Source organism: Desmodus rotundus, chromosome 4 (genome assembly GCF_022682495.2).
Source record: "Desmodus rotundus isolate HL8 chromosome 4, HLdesRot8A.1, whole genome shotgun sequence".
NCBI lineage: Eukaryota > Metazoa > Chordata > Mammalia > Chiroptera > Phyllostomidae > Desmodus > Desmodus rotundus.
Window position 1 is genome coordinate 92812113 of NC_071390.1, and position 17562 is coordinate 92829674.

Genomic DNA, 17562 nt, shown 5'->3' on the forward strand with positions numbered 1-17562 from the left:
TAACAATTCTTCCTTGAGCATTGCATTTAGTTCCAAAGCCTACATCTGCTTTCAGGCTTCCCATAAAACTCCCCCCAGGGATGAAGACCTTCGAAATCAGGTAAGATGTGGCTCTACTCTAGAACACTCTGTGCAAGCACTCTGCAACTCCTTGACGATATCTACAATTCCACAAGTTTTGCTACAACCTAATCCACAGAAAACAGTAAATTTGCCTCTGCGCACTCTGTAAAATTATACCAAGCTGTCAGGGAAACAGGCCCAAATCCCTTTATTTCTACCTCCTGCTATGAAGCTGCAGAGAAAGTCCTTGGGTGCTTTCTGTTGCCTGGCAGCTAAAATGTGCAACTTTTGGAAGTGTCCAAGTAGAATCCAAAGGACTGGGCTCACCAACCCAACATGGTCCAGTCACAGTTCCGTACTCCCTAACTCTCAAAGTCAAGAAGTTTCGAGATCAGATAAAATCAAAATACCTCACTGAGAAATGCCACTACCCACCACTTTTAAACCCAGAAGGTGTGGGAAGAAAAAAGAAGCAAAGAAAGAAAATAATTTCTTCCTCCTATATCTGTAACAGTGTTTGTAGGGAGGGGGACGACTGCTAATGGAAACATGTACAATCACTGGCAAAAAAAAAAAAAAAAAAAAACTGCCTGTGAATGACTGCATATCATATTCATTTATGTGTCCCTCTCATTATCTTTACCATCCCTGAGGAGAGATGACGTGCTGACAGAGAAAGTGGTCCCCAATCCCTTCCATTTTCTTTGGCAAAAACATGTATGACCAATGTAAGATACTCCTATAGAAAACAGAAAATAAAAAATAGCCTGGTAATTGTGTGGTAGAAAAACAATACAAAGAGCTATATTGACAACTATTCTCATAATGTATATGTTTATAGCAAATGGCCAAAATTAAAGGGAATCAAAATAAATACACCCTGTGTTCAGACTGCTGGGAATTATTATTGATCCAGCCTTTGCATTATTGTTTATCTCACACTGAACCTACACTGGAACAGCAACTTGTAGAGCCCCCCCAGACAGCCACCATCTTTACTTCCCATGGGGTGGGGGAGCGCCCGGTAAGGAAAAGGATGGGTTGGGATGGGATTGGATAGGATGAGATAGGGAGGAAAAATAACACAGTCTTTGAACCGGTTTCCCCTGGCCCTAGTGAACTCTTTGTCTAGTTGCTGAACACGTTTGTGAGATCAAGGAAAAGAATCCAAACAAAAGAGTAGGCGTCCCAGCCCAATTACAATAGGTGCCAAGCACATTGTAGTGCCAGCAGAGCATGGTTTGAATCTTGCGTTCAAGCATTTGCTCTCTCGGTGCCTCCGATATAACGTGTCTCGCACCCCTTCTCCTTTGCATCTCCCCAAAACAGCCCGCTCGATGTCACTCCTTAAAAAGGAGGACGAGAGGCACGAACACATGGAAACAAATGTTGATGGTGTCTTCTGATTCTGACAGTAATATATTTAGAAATAAATCCATCCACCTCACGCGCCCACTGGCCAGTCCATTATACAAAAAGGAGCGCTTTCCAGCCGAAGGGGAAGAGCTTGCAGCAAGCGTTATTTACGTGTACATTACAAAACCATATACCGCTGCATCTGCATCCTACACAAAGCCCGAGATGGTGCAGGAAGATACACGCTGAGCAAGGCAAAGACCAGCCGAGGCAACACTGAGCCAAGCCCTCATCCAATCAGAGCCTTGTGAGAAGATGGACCTCAGGGTCGGCTCTGCCCGATTAGCCTTCCCTATTATGACACCACGCTCTGCCCAACATCCATTTCCCACGGAGAGCAAATTTAATTCGTGTGGTTGCTCATTTCTCAAACTACCGAGACCTTTCTTTCATCTGCATCCCCTAGTCGTCCCTTAAAAAGCCATCCCAAGGCCTGGGTGCTCCCTCTCCGGCTCGGTTTTTCTTTTTACCTCTTCCCATTCCTATAAAGGACGAAATGTTTCTCCAACGCACAATCTGGAGAGGCTGGAGGCAAATGCCTCACCAAGCTCCGGCACGTGCCCGAGGGGCTGCAAAAAGTAAAAACAGCAAACAACGCGGGGGAAATCTTCGCGAATCGATCCGCCACGTTAGATGAAATCCCAAAGAGCTCCAACTTACCCAAAATATGACATTGAAGCCAAATATGAAATATTTGATGCAACAACTGACTTCAGGACCCTTGTAGTGCTTCCCGGACATCCTCTGGGTTCATGAAGACACTTGCCCCGGCAAGCCCGAGTTTGGAGCCCCGGAGCACTGGTGCTCGGAGCAGCCCAGCAGGGAGCAGAGACTCGGAGACGCCGCTCGGGGCCGCGGCGCGGCGGCCCAAGCTGATCCAATCGGGGTCCGACCAGCGGAGAGCGGCTCCCGTACCTCCAGCCCCTGGCACGCCGAGGCCGCCGGAGCCGGGGTGGCCGCGAACGGGCAGGGAACCCGCGCGCTGCAAGCCCGGAGCCTTGTCGAAGCTGACCCTGAGCACCAGGCGAGCGCCCGCGTCTGTCCGCCAGGCGATCTATCCGTCGGTCAGTCTACGGGGTTCAGGCAAATGCACCCGCGGCAGATACTGGAGGGGACGCTACTCGCTTGCCCGCCGGCTGGAGCGCGCCCTCCCACCCCTCGCTCCGCCCGCCGCTCGCTCCACCCGCCTGGATGGTAGCTCCTCCACCCGCGCCGCCCGCAGCTCCGCCCGCCGCCCGCCGCCCAAGCCCCACCGAGGCGCGCGCGCGCGCACGGGCTCCGGCGCTCGCGGGCGGCGGTGGCACCACGTAGCCGCACCGCCGCCTCCTTCCACCGCTCTCCGCTCCGCCCGCTCCCTTTCCCCGCCCCTTCTCTGGCTGCCAGAGCATCGAGGGACCCCCGAGCGCTGCAATGGGTACTCGGGGAAGACTGCAAGCAGGAGGAAGGAAGGAGGGCGCCCGGAAGCACGCCGCTCCGGAGCATCCTGGCGGGAAGCAGCCTCGCGATTGAGGAGCGGCGGATCCCTATCCGTCACCCGCGCCAGCTGACAGCTTCTGGAGGCACGCGGGGGAGAGGGTCGCTGCGGGGCGAGAGGGCTGGGTGAGTAGGGATCCAGCGAAGCCCCTGCCCCGGGACGAGCCGCTTTCCGGGTGTAACCACACTCACGCCCCCTTTTCATCACTAGGTTACCTTGCGGGAGAAGACACCACTGAGCCTGATAGGAAAAGGTCGTAGACTTCGCTGAGGTCGAAGGGGAAAATGGGGAAAGCGAATCGGGAGGGTTGCAAAGGAAAGTTTCTTGAATCCCATTGTGGCTCTAACCTAGCTTCCCTACCTGCCAGAGAAATGAGGTTTATTCTAGAAGTAAAGACAAAGAAGGAGACACAGTCCAAAGGAGTCCTAATCTGGATTACGACCCTCGCCCCAGGATATTATGCAGCAACACAAACCCAGACAGCAGATGCCCCCGCGAGATGAAATAGTGCCCAAGGAACTTGATCGGTTCCTAATTCTTAAAAAAAATCCAAAATGAGTTTTAGGATGGCCATCTGAGGAATCCGAATAGCGTTTATAGATCCTGAACCATTAAGCATTTGACCTTTGGGGAAAGATAAGAACTCCTGTCTGGAAATAGTTTTAGAACTCTAGCTGAGAAGGCGTTTCCTCTCTGACCTCCTCCTGGAGCACTGTCATAGGTGCTAGTGAGCCGGTACCAGTAGGTCGTGTAAGAAGAATAAAGATCCGCTCAGACTATGTAAATAGCAACGGGTATTTTTTTAAGGCTTCAAAAAGCTGCAAAGAGAGATGAGCTCAAGAAACTTTTCCAGCACCGTCCCCTGTAACCTGGTACTGGGAACAGAAATCTCCATGTTTCCTAAGCTCCCCAGGTGATACTTAAGTACGCTTAAGTTTGAGAACCTTTGGCAAATTATTTCCCTACTTAAGCACCTCTCGCTTTTCCCAAAAACTGGCTAGCTAGTTGACAACCTACAGTCTAGCTTTGGAGGGGGAAGATGTTACTTTTTCTTGCAATAAACCACACTTTGAGATAGGTTTGACCTGGAAAGGGATTGATACTAACTATAACGAGGTCACAGGGAGGAGCCGGGTACTAACAAAGGTGGGAAAGCCAGGACATCCTACCCATTAAATAACAGAACTATGGCAGTGGCTAACTTTGGATGTAATAATCAGCCTTTTGGATGAAATACTCTCCCTTAAAAGCACCTTCCACACATCCAAAACAGACTGCATACTACCACCAATCTGGTCAGCTTCAAAGGTCAGGTCTGCCCTCAACAACAGATTCCCAATTAACAGGAAAGCACTAACAAGCTTTGCCTAAGCCTATTAGTGCTGTATTGTAATTCTTCCTATAAAGAAAACAGTTGCCGCAGATTCCTGGATAAATCAGAGGAAAAGTCTGTCCTAAGCCGATGTGACACAATTCAGAAAAGGACTAAAAATTAGGTCCAGTTGATGGCTGAGTCGATCCCTAAACAGGACTTATCTTTGCAATAAAAATCAGTGGAGAAGGGAAAGTTCAGATAACGTAACTCATTGGCAACTTGGGGAGGGGTGGAAGGGGAACTAGTTGAATCCTCATTTCCTATATCAAAAGTAAGTTCTGTCCTGGCCAGCGTGGCTCAGTCGGTTGGAGCACGGTCCATTCCTGGTCAGGGCACATGCCTAGATTGCTGGTTTGCTCCCAACTGAGGGCCCCATGGGACACAACAGATTGATGCCTCTCTAGCATGCTCATGCATGCTCCCTCTCCCTCTCTCTTTCTCCGGAATTAAAAAAAAAAAAAAAAGGTCTAGTAGGATTAATGAATTAAATATACTTTCTAAAGAAAATAGAATATTTGTTAAACCTCTGGCTAGAAGTATTTCTCAATTTTAAAGTAATAGAAGGAAATGATCAATGGATATGACTGGGTAATAAAACTTCTGTGTCAAACGTTTTTTAAAAAGCAATCTAAACCAGAAAAAAAAAATACTGACAGCAAGCATTTTTAAAAGTCTGAATACATATAGTATACAGTAAGTGGGGCTCATACAGCTAAAGTATATAGAGTCCCAATGATTGAATATAAACAGAAAACAAACAAGCCACATACAAAGAAATTGAATAGTAAAAAATATATGGTGAAAGTTAACCCTGCTGGTATAAGAGAAATAAACATTAAAGCAAAGATAAAGATATGAAAGTCATGAGCACTAGTTGGCTCACACACTGCTAGTGTGGCTATGAAATGATATTGTCCATTTGGAAAGCATTTTGGCTGTACATCTCAGGTCTGTGTGCTCCTCTATTTTGACTCAGCAGTTCCACTTCTAGGTATCTAGCCAAAGAAATTCTCCAAAATAGGGAAAAGTTATTTACTGCAAGTTGTACATCATAGCATTATTTATATTGAAGACTTGGCCATAATTTAAATATCCAAGTGTAGGGGCCATACCCAGCTCCTTGTAGCCACCTGGACCACAGTGTCACTTCCTGTTTCTATGCCTTTGCACATATCTTCCCTGGTCTCTGCCTGGAGCTGCCTTTTCTTTCCCCTACACTTTGATTGGCGCTTTTCCAAACTACCTCATTTGTTCCCTCAACACCTCCTACATTCTTCCATTTTGACACTTGGAGACTACCTGTACTTACTCGTTTACCTGCCCTTCTCCATTGTGCGTTGACTCCTTCAAGGGTGTGGTCCATCTCTCTTTAATCTTTTTAATCCTTTTAATCACTAGCACCCTGCTAATGTGGCAGGTGCTTGATAGATATTTATTAAAGGAATAGGTGAATTATTTACTCAAACCTTTTACAGTCATTAAGGATAATGATTATAAACAGTACTGTATATGGCACTGCATATGGAATTATCTCAAAGTAATATTGTTAAATGAAAAAATCAAGAAGCAAAACAGTATACCCAGCAGACTAACATTTTGTAAAACTGTGTGTTGGCAGATAAAAGTGAACAATTTATTTATACATATTTCCTTGTTAATGGGTAGGCTATCTAGAGATGTGGATGAAAAGGAGACCTTTATTTTTTTAATATACCCTTTTGTTTTCAATTTTTGAACCATGTGCATGATATACCCATTTTGAAAAATAAATCACTGTATAAAATCATACAGTTATGTTATATGGAGTTAATTCTTGCCAAATAATAACAGTTAGATTGTGTGATTGTGGGTGATTCTGGTTTTATGTTTCTGGTTTCCACTTTTTTAATATGGTTATTTTGCTCTTATAATCATGAAGATAAAATTATAAACAAAGACAAATAAGAAACGAAATAGTCCTTATATTTATTTATCACAACTGCTTCATGGCTCAATAAATTCTGGTCTGTTTTAAGGAGAAAAGAATGTGAGTACTTTTCTCCCTGGAAACTGTTAGGGCCATTTCCTTTATAATTCTCAGGTTGAAAAATAGTTAATAAGTTTAATTACTGAAAAGCTAGTTAGCCTTGCATCTGGCAATAAGAACAGGTAAAGCATGTTCTAATAGTTGCTAGCTGAACAGCAAGATATGACAACAGCATTTTAACCAAAGACACCAAATTTAATGAGCTTGTCTGTCTGTTTCACTCTTCCTGCCCATCTCCCTCCCGCCCTCCTCTCTCTCTTTCACTGTTTCTCTTGCTCCTCCAGTCCTCCATTTTTCCCTTCCTTCTCTGTAGCAAGCTCTACAGGTTGCCTATGCACCTCCATTACCTCCTTCCTCTCAGAACCCAGGTGCTGTTCCAGTGCCCACCATTCTTGTAACAGCTCTATGCTTTGGGAAAACCGGCCCAAAAGTCTGGTTCAGAAATGGGCATGTGACACAGTTCTGGCTGGTGAGACATGAGGAGAGTCTGCTGGGGTCCTCCCCACATCTAAGATACAGTTTCGTTTTGGCCTTGGGTTGAATTGTGTTTAGATGTGATACCTGAATCATCTACATACCAGGATGCAAGAGTGAGAAAATGAAACGAACCTAAGCCTTCTTGACACTGTTGCAGGCCGACAAGCCCACCTCAAGACTTCCTGTCGTATGAGAGAACTTACTTGGTTAAGGCACTGTGAGAAAGGTTTTCAGTTTCATGCTGCTGACAGTATCCTGACTTAAACCCTCTCCTTCTGATATGCTCTCGCAACCCTTTGATTTTCTCATCTTGAAAAACCACCAGTGTTTCCGTGTTTCTCTCAGCATGCCTTCTTTTTCTACTTTTCCCTCCCCTCTCCACTCTCTCCCAACTGTTCCTGTCTCTCTTGAACAATACAGGGGGAAACCTTTAGTACTGTCTGGCCAGAGACACCACCCCTTTCTGTCAGACTGCTCTCAACCACAGTGTGCTTCCCCACCTCCAGCCCCATTTCTGCTTCAGGGTTGACAGGCCTGGATAGATCCAGGTGGGGCCAGCGGAGTCTGTCTCACTGAAGTTGGCACTCAGTAACAACACGATCCCTGCATGTGGCTGAAATGGAGGCACTGTTTTTAGGAACGCTGGGGGCCTGTGTTACCAGGAGGAGGCCAAGATGCTCACTGTCTCTGCAGAAAGAGGAAGGAAGCATAAACACAGAGAAACAGCAGCAGAGTGTGTGACAGCGTGGGCCGCAAACAGTTGCGCATTTTGTGCTCTGAAAGGCTTCCGGCCCTGCCAAACGCATTCTGCCTGCTTGTGGATTGCTCCAAGAGGTGCCGGTACTTGAGGTTTATGAGATTTTTTAGATAGATTGCTTCCATCACATCCCATGTTAGCTTTAGCTATTTTGAAGTGGGCAAATCAAAGAACCTTGATTAAAACAATAGGTCATCTACCTCAAATCCATTATGAAATGTCATTTTTTAAATTGGCCATAGTATAACCCTTGCTGGTGTGGCTCAGTTGGCTAGAGCATCATCCCATAAAACAAAAGGTTGCAGGTTTGATTCTCCATGTCCCGTGGACTGAATGATTGAGGGTTCGGTTCCCAGTCAGGGTACATGCCTAGGTTTCAGATTCAGTCCCTGGTCGAGACACGTGTGGGAGGCAACCAACAAATGTTTGTCTCTCACATCGATATTTCTCCCTCTTTCCCTTCCTTTCTCTCAAAAATCAATAAATGTATTTAGTTGGCCATAATATAGAAGTATATTTTTGTTATATGTAATAAATTAAAGATTGTGCCTACTGTTCCTTAGTTGAAAAGTGAGTAAATTAAAATGTCGTATTTCTCTAAAAATAGCGCTTCCCCGAGGACCAGCATCGCATTCGTGCCCCTCTTGCTTCATGCCCCACACACCTATTTAAAAAGATCAGTTTGCAGGGCCCCAGGAAGAATATACAAAGAAAGTGAATCTGTCTCAAAAATTTGATTAAACAAGCATATGTAGGACACCGCTGTTTCACTTTTAAAAATAAATTATAATTGCTTATGCAATAAAATGAATTCTATCTTCTATAAAATATGGCAGATCAGGCATTGGTGTTTCTTTTATTCTGTCCTCTTTTTTTGGAAATAGCACCTCATTATCCTCCAACTTTGGAACTAGTCAGCTAGGCCTGTGAACTGGGGTGCCAGGCCCTACCCTCACTGTTCCAGGGCGAAGTGCATGACGGCAGTTTGGCCAATGAGAGGCTCCCTCGGCGTTACTGAGAAGAGGTAGCACGAGTCACAAACTACATGAAGATCATTGATTGCAGCCCCTAGACAAACCTGAGGCTGCCCTTTTGAACTTTGGGATCCTCCTCGTTCTCCTACCCTCCCTCTAGTCCCATAAGCTAGCTTATTTCTTTCCACTGAATCCACTTTCTGATTAAATTACACAATGCCTATTTCTATGGCTTACACCAAAAAACTGCCTAATTAGTACTATGTGAACTTCAAAAGCTATATTTTCAGAGAAAAATAAATATTAACTTTTTTTCTGACTTAAAAAGTAAGATACCCTTATCACACAATATTCTGAAAACAGTTTTAAAGAATTGCCCATGGCACTTCCCAAGAAACTGTTGTCAATATTTTAATATATTTTATTCATTAGTAAATATTTTTATAGCATTGATCTCATTCTTCATAGGAAAAAAAACCTTAAAACTAGTATATCTTCCACTTGCCAGTGCCCAAAACAGTGCAGAGACGACCTCCATCGGAACAGAAGCAGGTGCATCCCAGCTTCCAGAGCGGGCTACCTGTCAGGACTCTTACCTCACCGCCCGTGCGTCCAGACTTGGAGTGCTGTCCTTTGCCGCGACGTCTTAGTTTCTCTTCCTCCAGGCAAGCCTGCTTGCATGCTCCCTTACATTCGCTCCCCACTCCAAACAATCTCAAAGTGCCGTTCCCACCCCATAAACTTCACCCTTCCATCTATCACCAAATCAAATTATTTTTCAGTTAAGCACAATTCAACTCCTTATGAAATCTGTTCCCAATTAAAATGAGGCATGTTAATCATATCCAGTAACTCCCTGTTTTACCATATGGTTTCTTTTAAAAAGTTTCTTAAACTTTGCTGCCCTGGCCGGGTGGCTCAGTTGGTTAGAGCGTTGTCTCATAATCCAAAATGTTGCAGGTTGAATCTTCAGTCAGGGCACATACCAAGGTTGTGGGTTCAATTCCTAGTTAGGACACATATAGGAGGCAAACAATCAATGTTTCTCTCTCTCTCTCTCTCTCTTTCTTTCTTTGTCTCTCTCTCAAAGCAGTAAAAACATATCCTCAAATGAGCATTGAAAAAAAAATTTTGCTTCTGTGATATATCCCTTTCCAATGGAGCTATAATTGCAGGAACATTGAATTTATTTCTAGAAACAGGAACTAGATCTTAGCACATTCATCAGTTATCTTTTTAGGCTTTATTTGCAGAATCAATTGATTCAACAACAAATATTTATTGACCCTGGCTGGTGTAGCTCAGTGGATTGAGTACAGGCCTGTGAACCAAAGGGTCAGCAGTTTGATTCCCAGTCAAGGCACATGTCTGGCTTGCGGGCCAGGTCCCCAGTAACCTATCATGCAGGGCGCATGAGAGGCAACCACACATTGATGTTTCTCTCCCTCTCTCCTTCCCTTGCCCTCTTTCTTAAATAAATAAATAAATAAATAAATAAATAAATAAATAAATAAAATCTTTAGAGAGCAAATATTTATTGAGCACAGCTCCTGCCCTAAGAATTCAACTGGAACAAATAGAGGTAATACAACTCAGAATGGGCTCAGTGCTACAATTCCAACAAGTACAATGTGTGGATAAAAACTGATCAGAATGGAATCTTAAATAAACACCTCTTCCAGTTCTGTGTTTCTTTTTCTTTTTTTGTAGTAGTAGCATTAAAGTACAATTACTAGGAACAAAAACTAGTTATGTTAATTGAGACTCAGTGTCTTATATTTGAATCACTTATTTCAGTGAGGTCAAGACCCTGAAAGAGTGTTAAAGTTTATACTTACCCACATGGTGCAGCTGCTGTGGAAGACGGTTGGCAGTTCCTCAAAACATTAAACAGAATTACCATATGATTCAGCAATTCTACCCTTAGATACATACCCCAAAGAATTGAAAGCAGAGACCTAAACAGATAATTTTATACCAATGTTCTTAGCAGCACAATAACTAAAAGGTGGAAACAACTGAAGTTTCCATCAACAAATGAATGGATGAACAAAACACGGCGTATATACATATGATGGAATATTACTCCCCCTTAAAAAGCAGGAAATTCCGATACACATTACAATGTGGATGAAACTTGAAAGCATAACACAAAGTGAAATAAGCCAGACACAAAGGGACGAATACTGTGTGATTCCACTTACATGAAGTACCAAGAAAGGCAAATTCATAGGAAAGACAGAAGTAGAACAGAAATTACCAGGGACTGAGGAACAGGGGAACTGAGAGTTTTTGTTTTATAGGTAAACATTTTCTGTTTGGATGATGAAAAGGTTCTGGAAGTGGATAGTGGTGACCTTTGTGCAATGTTGAGAATATTTACTGCCACTGAACTAAACACTTAAAAATGGTAAAAATGGTAAATTTTTTGTTATGTCTATTTTTCACAATAAAAAATCTACACTTACAACAAATAGCAAAAACTGGGGAATAGTTCAAAATATTGAAATATGGCTCTCACAAGTCTAAGGATCATTAAAGTTAAATGTCCAATATATGCATTCTAAGGCTATGAATTGCGTGTATCCTCACTTTAGGAAATCTAATAGAATTGCAGAAACAAAGAGGTGGTTGCATTTGCAGAGGGATTTATCCAAGAATTCCTTTAAACAAGGAACTTCCCCAGTAAACTCAATTGTTCCCTAACTGATCAGGAACAACCCAACAAAGCCTGTTGAGGCTGGAAACCTCTCTGGGATGCAGTGTCAGGAGGGACTGGGGTCCCTCTCTAGCATATGGTCTCATGCGGAAGACCAGCCACTGGCGTTTTTCCACTCTCAGAGGAGCTCTGGCTCCTCTCAAGCCTCCTACAATAATCCAACACCCCCTAGGAGAGCTGGAGATGTGGGGGGAAGCACATAGCTCCCAAGCTGATGACTTGAGTTTTCATTTCTATAGTTCAGCTACTTTTTCTATTAGATCGTGAACTCCTTGAGGGATCAGGTTTTCTTTGTAGTGTGCTGCCTTGCAAGCATCCCATGCATAATGGGTACATAATATTATTTACTGAATAAGTGAATTTAATATTCATTTATGGCAATGGAGGGTCAAACAAAAATTGTTATAAAGCATCTCTGAAATCCTAATATACAGGAAATCTACTTAAATCTTATTTTTTTAAGATTTTGTTTATTTTAGAGATAGGGGAAGGGAGGGTGAAAGAGGAGAGAAACATCGATGTGAGAGAGAAACATCAATCGGTTGCTTCTCATTCAAACCTGCAACCCAGGCATGTGCCTTGACCAAGGATGGAACTGATGACCTTTTGCTTTGTGAGACAGTGCCCAACCAACTGAGCCACACCGGCCAGGGTCTGCTTGAGTCTTAAAAGTTCAAATAACCCATACAATCTAAGAAAAAAACTCCTTAAAACATAAAGTGAGGAAAATCTGTGTTCAAGTTTATCAATCCTACCTTCTCCAACAAAAGAAGGGATGTATTTTCTACCGCGTTTGTAACTCTGCCATGTACCCAAATCAGCACATTCTCTGGGTTCACAATAAACACTGTTGACAGAGTAAATGACATGGCAAAAAATAGCTTGCAGAACTTCTTATATTTTACAAGTGTAGAAAGCATATTAAACCATCTGCTGATTAAAACTATGCATGTTTTGACTTGCATCTGAATCAAATTAACATACATAAATCCAGCATCTCCACATCACTAGATTCAGTCATAGCCAATGTAATTTTCCATGTTTCTTCAAATTCATCAATTCCAGTATGACATAATTAAGTTATTAAGCATAAATATACAGTAATAATTTATAACTAGAAGTTATTTTTGTTTCATTTCAGTTTGATGATTGTTTATCCTCTTTAAAAAAGGCATAAGTGCATTGAAAATCTAAAATTGCATGTTCGAGTTTGCTTTATAGTACCTAATATTGTTGGTGACAAAACAACACCAGGTGTTAGACTGGTGAAGTCAGACCGGACCTTGGTTCAGCAACCTTGGTTCTTGAGTTCTGGCTAAGAAAGAATTCAAAGTCAAGACTCAAACTAAGAGCGAAAGTTTATTTAAAAAGTCACAGAGGCAGAAGAAGTGACCTGAAAATGGGCTTCGGAAACACGTTGCACAGGCAAAAGAAGGGTCCTTGGAGCTTAAGAGAGAGCGGCAAGGAAAATGTGCCTAGGAAAGGAGGTGGGGAAAGGTGCGAGTGGGTGTATTACACAGAGAAAGCACACTGAGTCCTCCCCCTTCAGGATATTTATCTGGAGGTCTCAGGGAAGGATCCCAATAATTAATCCCAATTCATCAGCTCTCCAGGTGGGCCTTTTCAGAGTCGTGGTCTCTACTGATTGGTTGGTGCCAAGACAGGGAGTCATTAGTCGATGCAGCTGGTCCTCAGCTCAGCCATGGCATTGCTGGTCTGGTTTTGCTGCTTTTCTAGGCCTGGAGCTGAAACACAACTGAGGCCCAGATGTTATCTCTAGGGCTTAATGCTTAAGGGAGAGGTCTTGCACGGGCTTGTATGAGGCTATTCTCTGGACCCCTTGTTCCTATACCAAGGGGGTTTACCCTGCATGACTAGCAAAATGCCAGGGGAGGAAAAGTCAGGGGAGGATCTGAACCACACAACCAGCAATATTAAAGTTAAGGGGGTTTAAACCACATGACCAGTGAAATGGTAGGGGAGAAAAGATTACCCTGGTGTCAAGGTCCTTGTTTTCCCCGTTTTGCTTGTTGCTAGGCACCCAGGGCTTAAAGGCCTGGTGACCTTCTGTACCTGGCCCATTGTCCTTGTTTTGCTATGTCTGTCTAACCGCCTAACACAATGTCACCATGGGAATCTAAAATTTGAAGTATAGAACAGGAACTAGTATCCCTCGGTATGATGAATTGGGATTGACCAAAGTAATACATGTTGATCCCTAGCACCTCGCTGTTTCATATAACACCAGAAATGTGCAGTTTTCCAAATTGCAGCTTCTATAACTTCAGCTTCTACCCGTCTCTCTTCTCCTGCTTGTCCATCACCACCTTCCTCTCTAAGGCCCTGTCCGGGGCAGGGAAGATTCTCTGTGAAGTAGAGGAACACTTTTGTGCACTATTGCCCTAACGAGCCAAGCAGCTGCCCCAAGAGGAAAAACACATCCAAACTGCAAATCCGGATCAGATGTAACATCAGGTCTGGGCCAAGACCATTAAGAGGGCTCCAGTTGCTGTCGTACTAAGAGACACCCATCCCTCCCTCTTAACTCCTTAGTCCCTCAGGATTCACCACCATCTGAAGCCCCTGTCTAGGAGCAAGAATGTAGCCTGGATGGGATCTCTAGCACCCAGCATCCCCTCATACCCTGCTATTGACATACCTCTGGCACTTTGGTCATTGGGTCCTCCCAGGACAGCTGGAATTGAGCCTACGAGAAAAATAGGAGTCTTTCTACCACCAGGTTTTCTAGCCCTGTCTGGTAATAAGAATCATCTAGGGCAGTTGATGTAATCACAGATTCCCAGGCCCTTTCCCTAGGTATACGTATTCAGTAGATCTGTTTGGGGTTCTGAGGGTCCGGAACAAGGCACGTGTGATATGCTTTAGTAATATGTAGACTACTTGAACTAAAGGCAATTTTAGCTTCAAGCTCAGGAGAAATTTCTGCCCCTCCCTTTAAACTACCTAGAAGAATTTGAACTGAGGCCTTGCCCATAAGAGATTATCAGAAAAAACTTCTTTGCCTATCTATAAGGCAGAGAAAACTACTAACCACGGAACTTCTGCTCTTCAGCAATGCACTTTGGAGCCCCCAAGGCATGTTACCTCATCCCTAGCTCAGGGCATCTTGCATACCTCAGTCCCCCTTTCTATCTCTGAACCTCTCCTCTATGCAGGGTCCCTGACTCCCTCATGTGTGTGGGGTTCCCATGCGCATGATATGGTTTGATTTTCTCTTGCCAATCTGCCTCCTGTTGATCTGATTACTCAGATGGCCAACAGAACCACAGGAAGGAAGGGGAAATTTTTTCCCCTTCTCCCCAGGATTCAGGAATCTGGATTTTTAAAACTGCCCGGATGATGCTTTTCACCAAGGAATTTTGGGAAATGCTGAGTTCAAGCACTCTTCAAAATGCTGGAGTCTCCCAGTGGGGGGAGTTGCCGTGCATGTACTCAAGCCTTGCCATCCACCAGGATAATAAAGGTGAGTGTATTTTGTACATTAGGACGTCTTTGTAAATCCACGGCATGTTGTCATCATCATGACCATATACCTTTAGCCACAGCCACCAGGATGCTATGCATAGCATAGCCGGGGGGAGTTTCTCAATACCCAGGTCTAAGTGACCAACTACGTCCCTGAGGTCCTAGAAGATGGAGGGGATGAGAAGTGGCCAAACCAGAGGCCAGAGGGAGAAGGCAGAGCAAAGGCTGGAGTCTGGCAATTACTACATAAGTAGTTCACCCTACAGCTACTTTGGCTGTTGATATATATCAAAGGAAAAAGGAGGGAAGTTGAGGGGGGTAGAGTGTAAACAGCATGCATTTTCAGATATTAAAGACTAAATACATTAGCTGAATTATGCATTTATTGGACCTCCAATTTTATTTTTTAGTATTACTATGTGCATGAATGTGAGTTGGGCTCTGAGACACATGTAGGTGCTAAGATAAGCACCTACCTGATGGGCTCCCGTACACAGGAGGGTGCCTGTGGGTTTTAATCATCTACGTGAGGCTGCCATAGCTAGGGAAAAGTTTCTATCCTGGCGGTTTTGCTGTTGACTTAACAGCAAAATAAATTAGAGATGGATGTAGTTAGAGCACTACTTTCCTTCATGCACACAAAGACCAGGCCCTTCCATGCAATATTGATGAAGAAAATTTACAGTGATACCAGAAATGAAAGAAATGCATATTCTTGCAGAGTGTTGGAAGATAACTTAGAAATAACAGCCACTCTCTTTTTCAGAGTTGAATATGAAATTTTGAGTTAAATAGTAGCCTCCAGGATCGCAGAACATTAAGAAAAGGAAAATTGTAACTTGACCTGGCCGGTGTGGCTCAGTGGATTGAGCGCCAGACTGCGAACCAAAGAAAAGGAAAACTGTGCTCCAAGTCTCCTGAAAAAGATGAATTCAGTCTTCGTGATTGAGTAAGTTCCTGCATAGTGACAGAGAAACAGCCTGGCTTTTTATGATCCCATCTAAAACCATGATTATACAACTAGATATTATCAACTCAACTCAGCAAAGGCACATTGTACAAATAAATAGCATTAATGAGAAGAGCAGTTAAATCTCCTAGATGCAATGTTTAGGAAGGTAGAGGATGAAGAAATTTTTCTCTACCCCCAAGGTTTTTCTGGCTGATCTAATAAATAGATATGAGACAGATTAGCAAGAGAAAATAAGCAAACTTAATATATACATATGTATGGGAACTCTGCATACAAGAGAGAGTCAAGAGACCCCACATGGAGAAGAGGATCAGAGATTGAAAGAGGACGTGAATATATGAGATATTTCGAGCTGGGGGTGAGGTAAGTTGCCTTGGGGGCTCCAAATTTCATTGCAGGACAATAAGAAGAGCGGGTGTTTAGTAAATAGAAGTTTGCCTGTAGATAAGTCAAAAGAAGTTACCTCTGATAATCTCTAATGGGCAAGGCCTCTAACTCAAATTTCTTCTAGGCTGAAGTTTCTCTTGAGTCTGAGGCTAGAGTTGCCGTTAGCTCCAAACAACTGCATAGCACAGCGGGGCATCTTGGGGTGACTGTTTTTGGACCCCCACAGGAAGAATCCTTCAAGTTTTTGAATAAATTTTTATTTTTTTATTTTTTTTAAGATTTTATTTATTTATTTTTAGAGCGAGGGGAAGGGAGAAAGAAAAGGAGAGAAACATCAATGTGTGGTTGCCTCTCATGCACCCCCCAACTGGAGACCCGGCCAGCAACCCAGGCATTCCCCAGCCCGACTGGAAATTGAACTGGCACCCCTTTGGTTCACAGGCCAGCACTCAATCCACTGAGCCGCATCAGCCAGGGCTGAATAAATTTTTTAAAACAAAGGAATTCAAAGTAAACTCAGGAATGTATTTTAGCCTCTTTAGAAGCTGCAGCTCCTTCCATTGTGACAAACATTCCCAAGCACTTGAGTCACAGCCAAAAGATGGCTTTGGAATAATCTGGAAGCATATTAGATGCCAAAATATGTTAAATACCAACTATGCCTCAAATTAGCCTCCTTTGTCACATAAACTATGCAAAAGACACTTAATAATTCTTATTTTCAATTATACTTCCTTAGGTCCCATTACTTTTTCCTCACATATGTATAACAAAAAAAGTTTTTCCATACCCATCCTGCTGATAAAATTTCAATCACTGAAACTTTCCCTTTAAAACTAACAACGTTTTTTATCTCGTGGAGTTGGCCAGATAACGATTTTGCAGGCCACTCAGAATTACCAGGGGAGCTGAAACTGGAGCAGCACAGATAAATGAGATCCCTGTAGATAAGCCACAGAATTCAGGGCAGTCTGGACGAGCAGCGTCTTCCCTCACTTAACCTTGTACTGAAGCTACCTTGGGTAATTTGATTCCCAATGCACATTTCTCTGTCAGAATGGAAACTAGACTTTAGGGAGATGTTAGACTGGTAGAGGAAGAGGAAACACCTTGTGAAGGAAGAAAAACTGTATAAGGACATAGAAGACCTACCCCAAGTAATTTGCCACCTCAGGTCAGTTAGTCCACTACTCAAAAACCTTGTTCCTTTATGTCAAAGGGAGGAGGTTAGACTGAACCTGTGAGACAGAGATGGTGATGTGGGAGAACTCTCCAAAGTCCCTGCTTGAGGACAAGTGAGAATGTAACTGGGTTCCAGGCTGTGTTTCTCTCCAAATTGTCTACTTTTACCTGTTTACACAATGGGGTTTCCTATGATTTCATTTTGTGAAAGGTATCTCATGCTATAGAAAGTTTGCAAACCCCTGGACTAAAT

General features: G+C 43.4%; 1 protein-coding gene and 1 long non-coding RNA gene across 3 annotated transcripts in view; one reads left to right on the forward strand and one right to left on the reverse strand.

The window, feature by feature from the left end:
* Nucleotides 1-2695, reverse strand: part of TSPAN5 (tetraspanin 5) — a 170120-nt gene extending 167425 nt beyond the window's left edge. Inside the window, exon 1 of one of the 2 annotated variants that reach the window (XM_053923107.2) lies at nucleotides 2140-2695. In XM_053923107.2, coding sequence (XP_053779082.1) covers nucleotides 2140-2220 — 81 coding nt within the window. In that variant the 5' untranslated portion in view covers nucleotides 2221-2695. The remainder of the gene's footprint in view (nucleotides 1-2139) is intronic. The other variant, XM_045183781.3, reaches the window with a different exon arrangement.
* Nucleotides 2696-2807: 112 nt separating this feature from the next.
* On the forward strand, nucleotides 2808-15702 carry LOC123478112 (uncharacterized). Its single transcript, XR_006653241.3, has 3 exons — nucleotides 2808-3078; nucleotides 14553-14765; nucleotides 15534-15702. It is a non-coding gene; the product is annotated as an uncharacterized lncRNA (long non-coding RNA).
* The last annotated feature ends 1860 nt before the right edge of the window (nucleotides 15703-17562 follow it).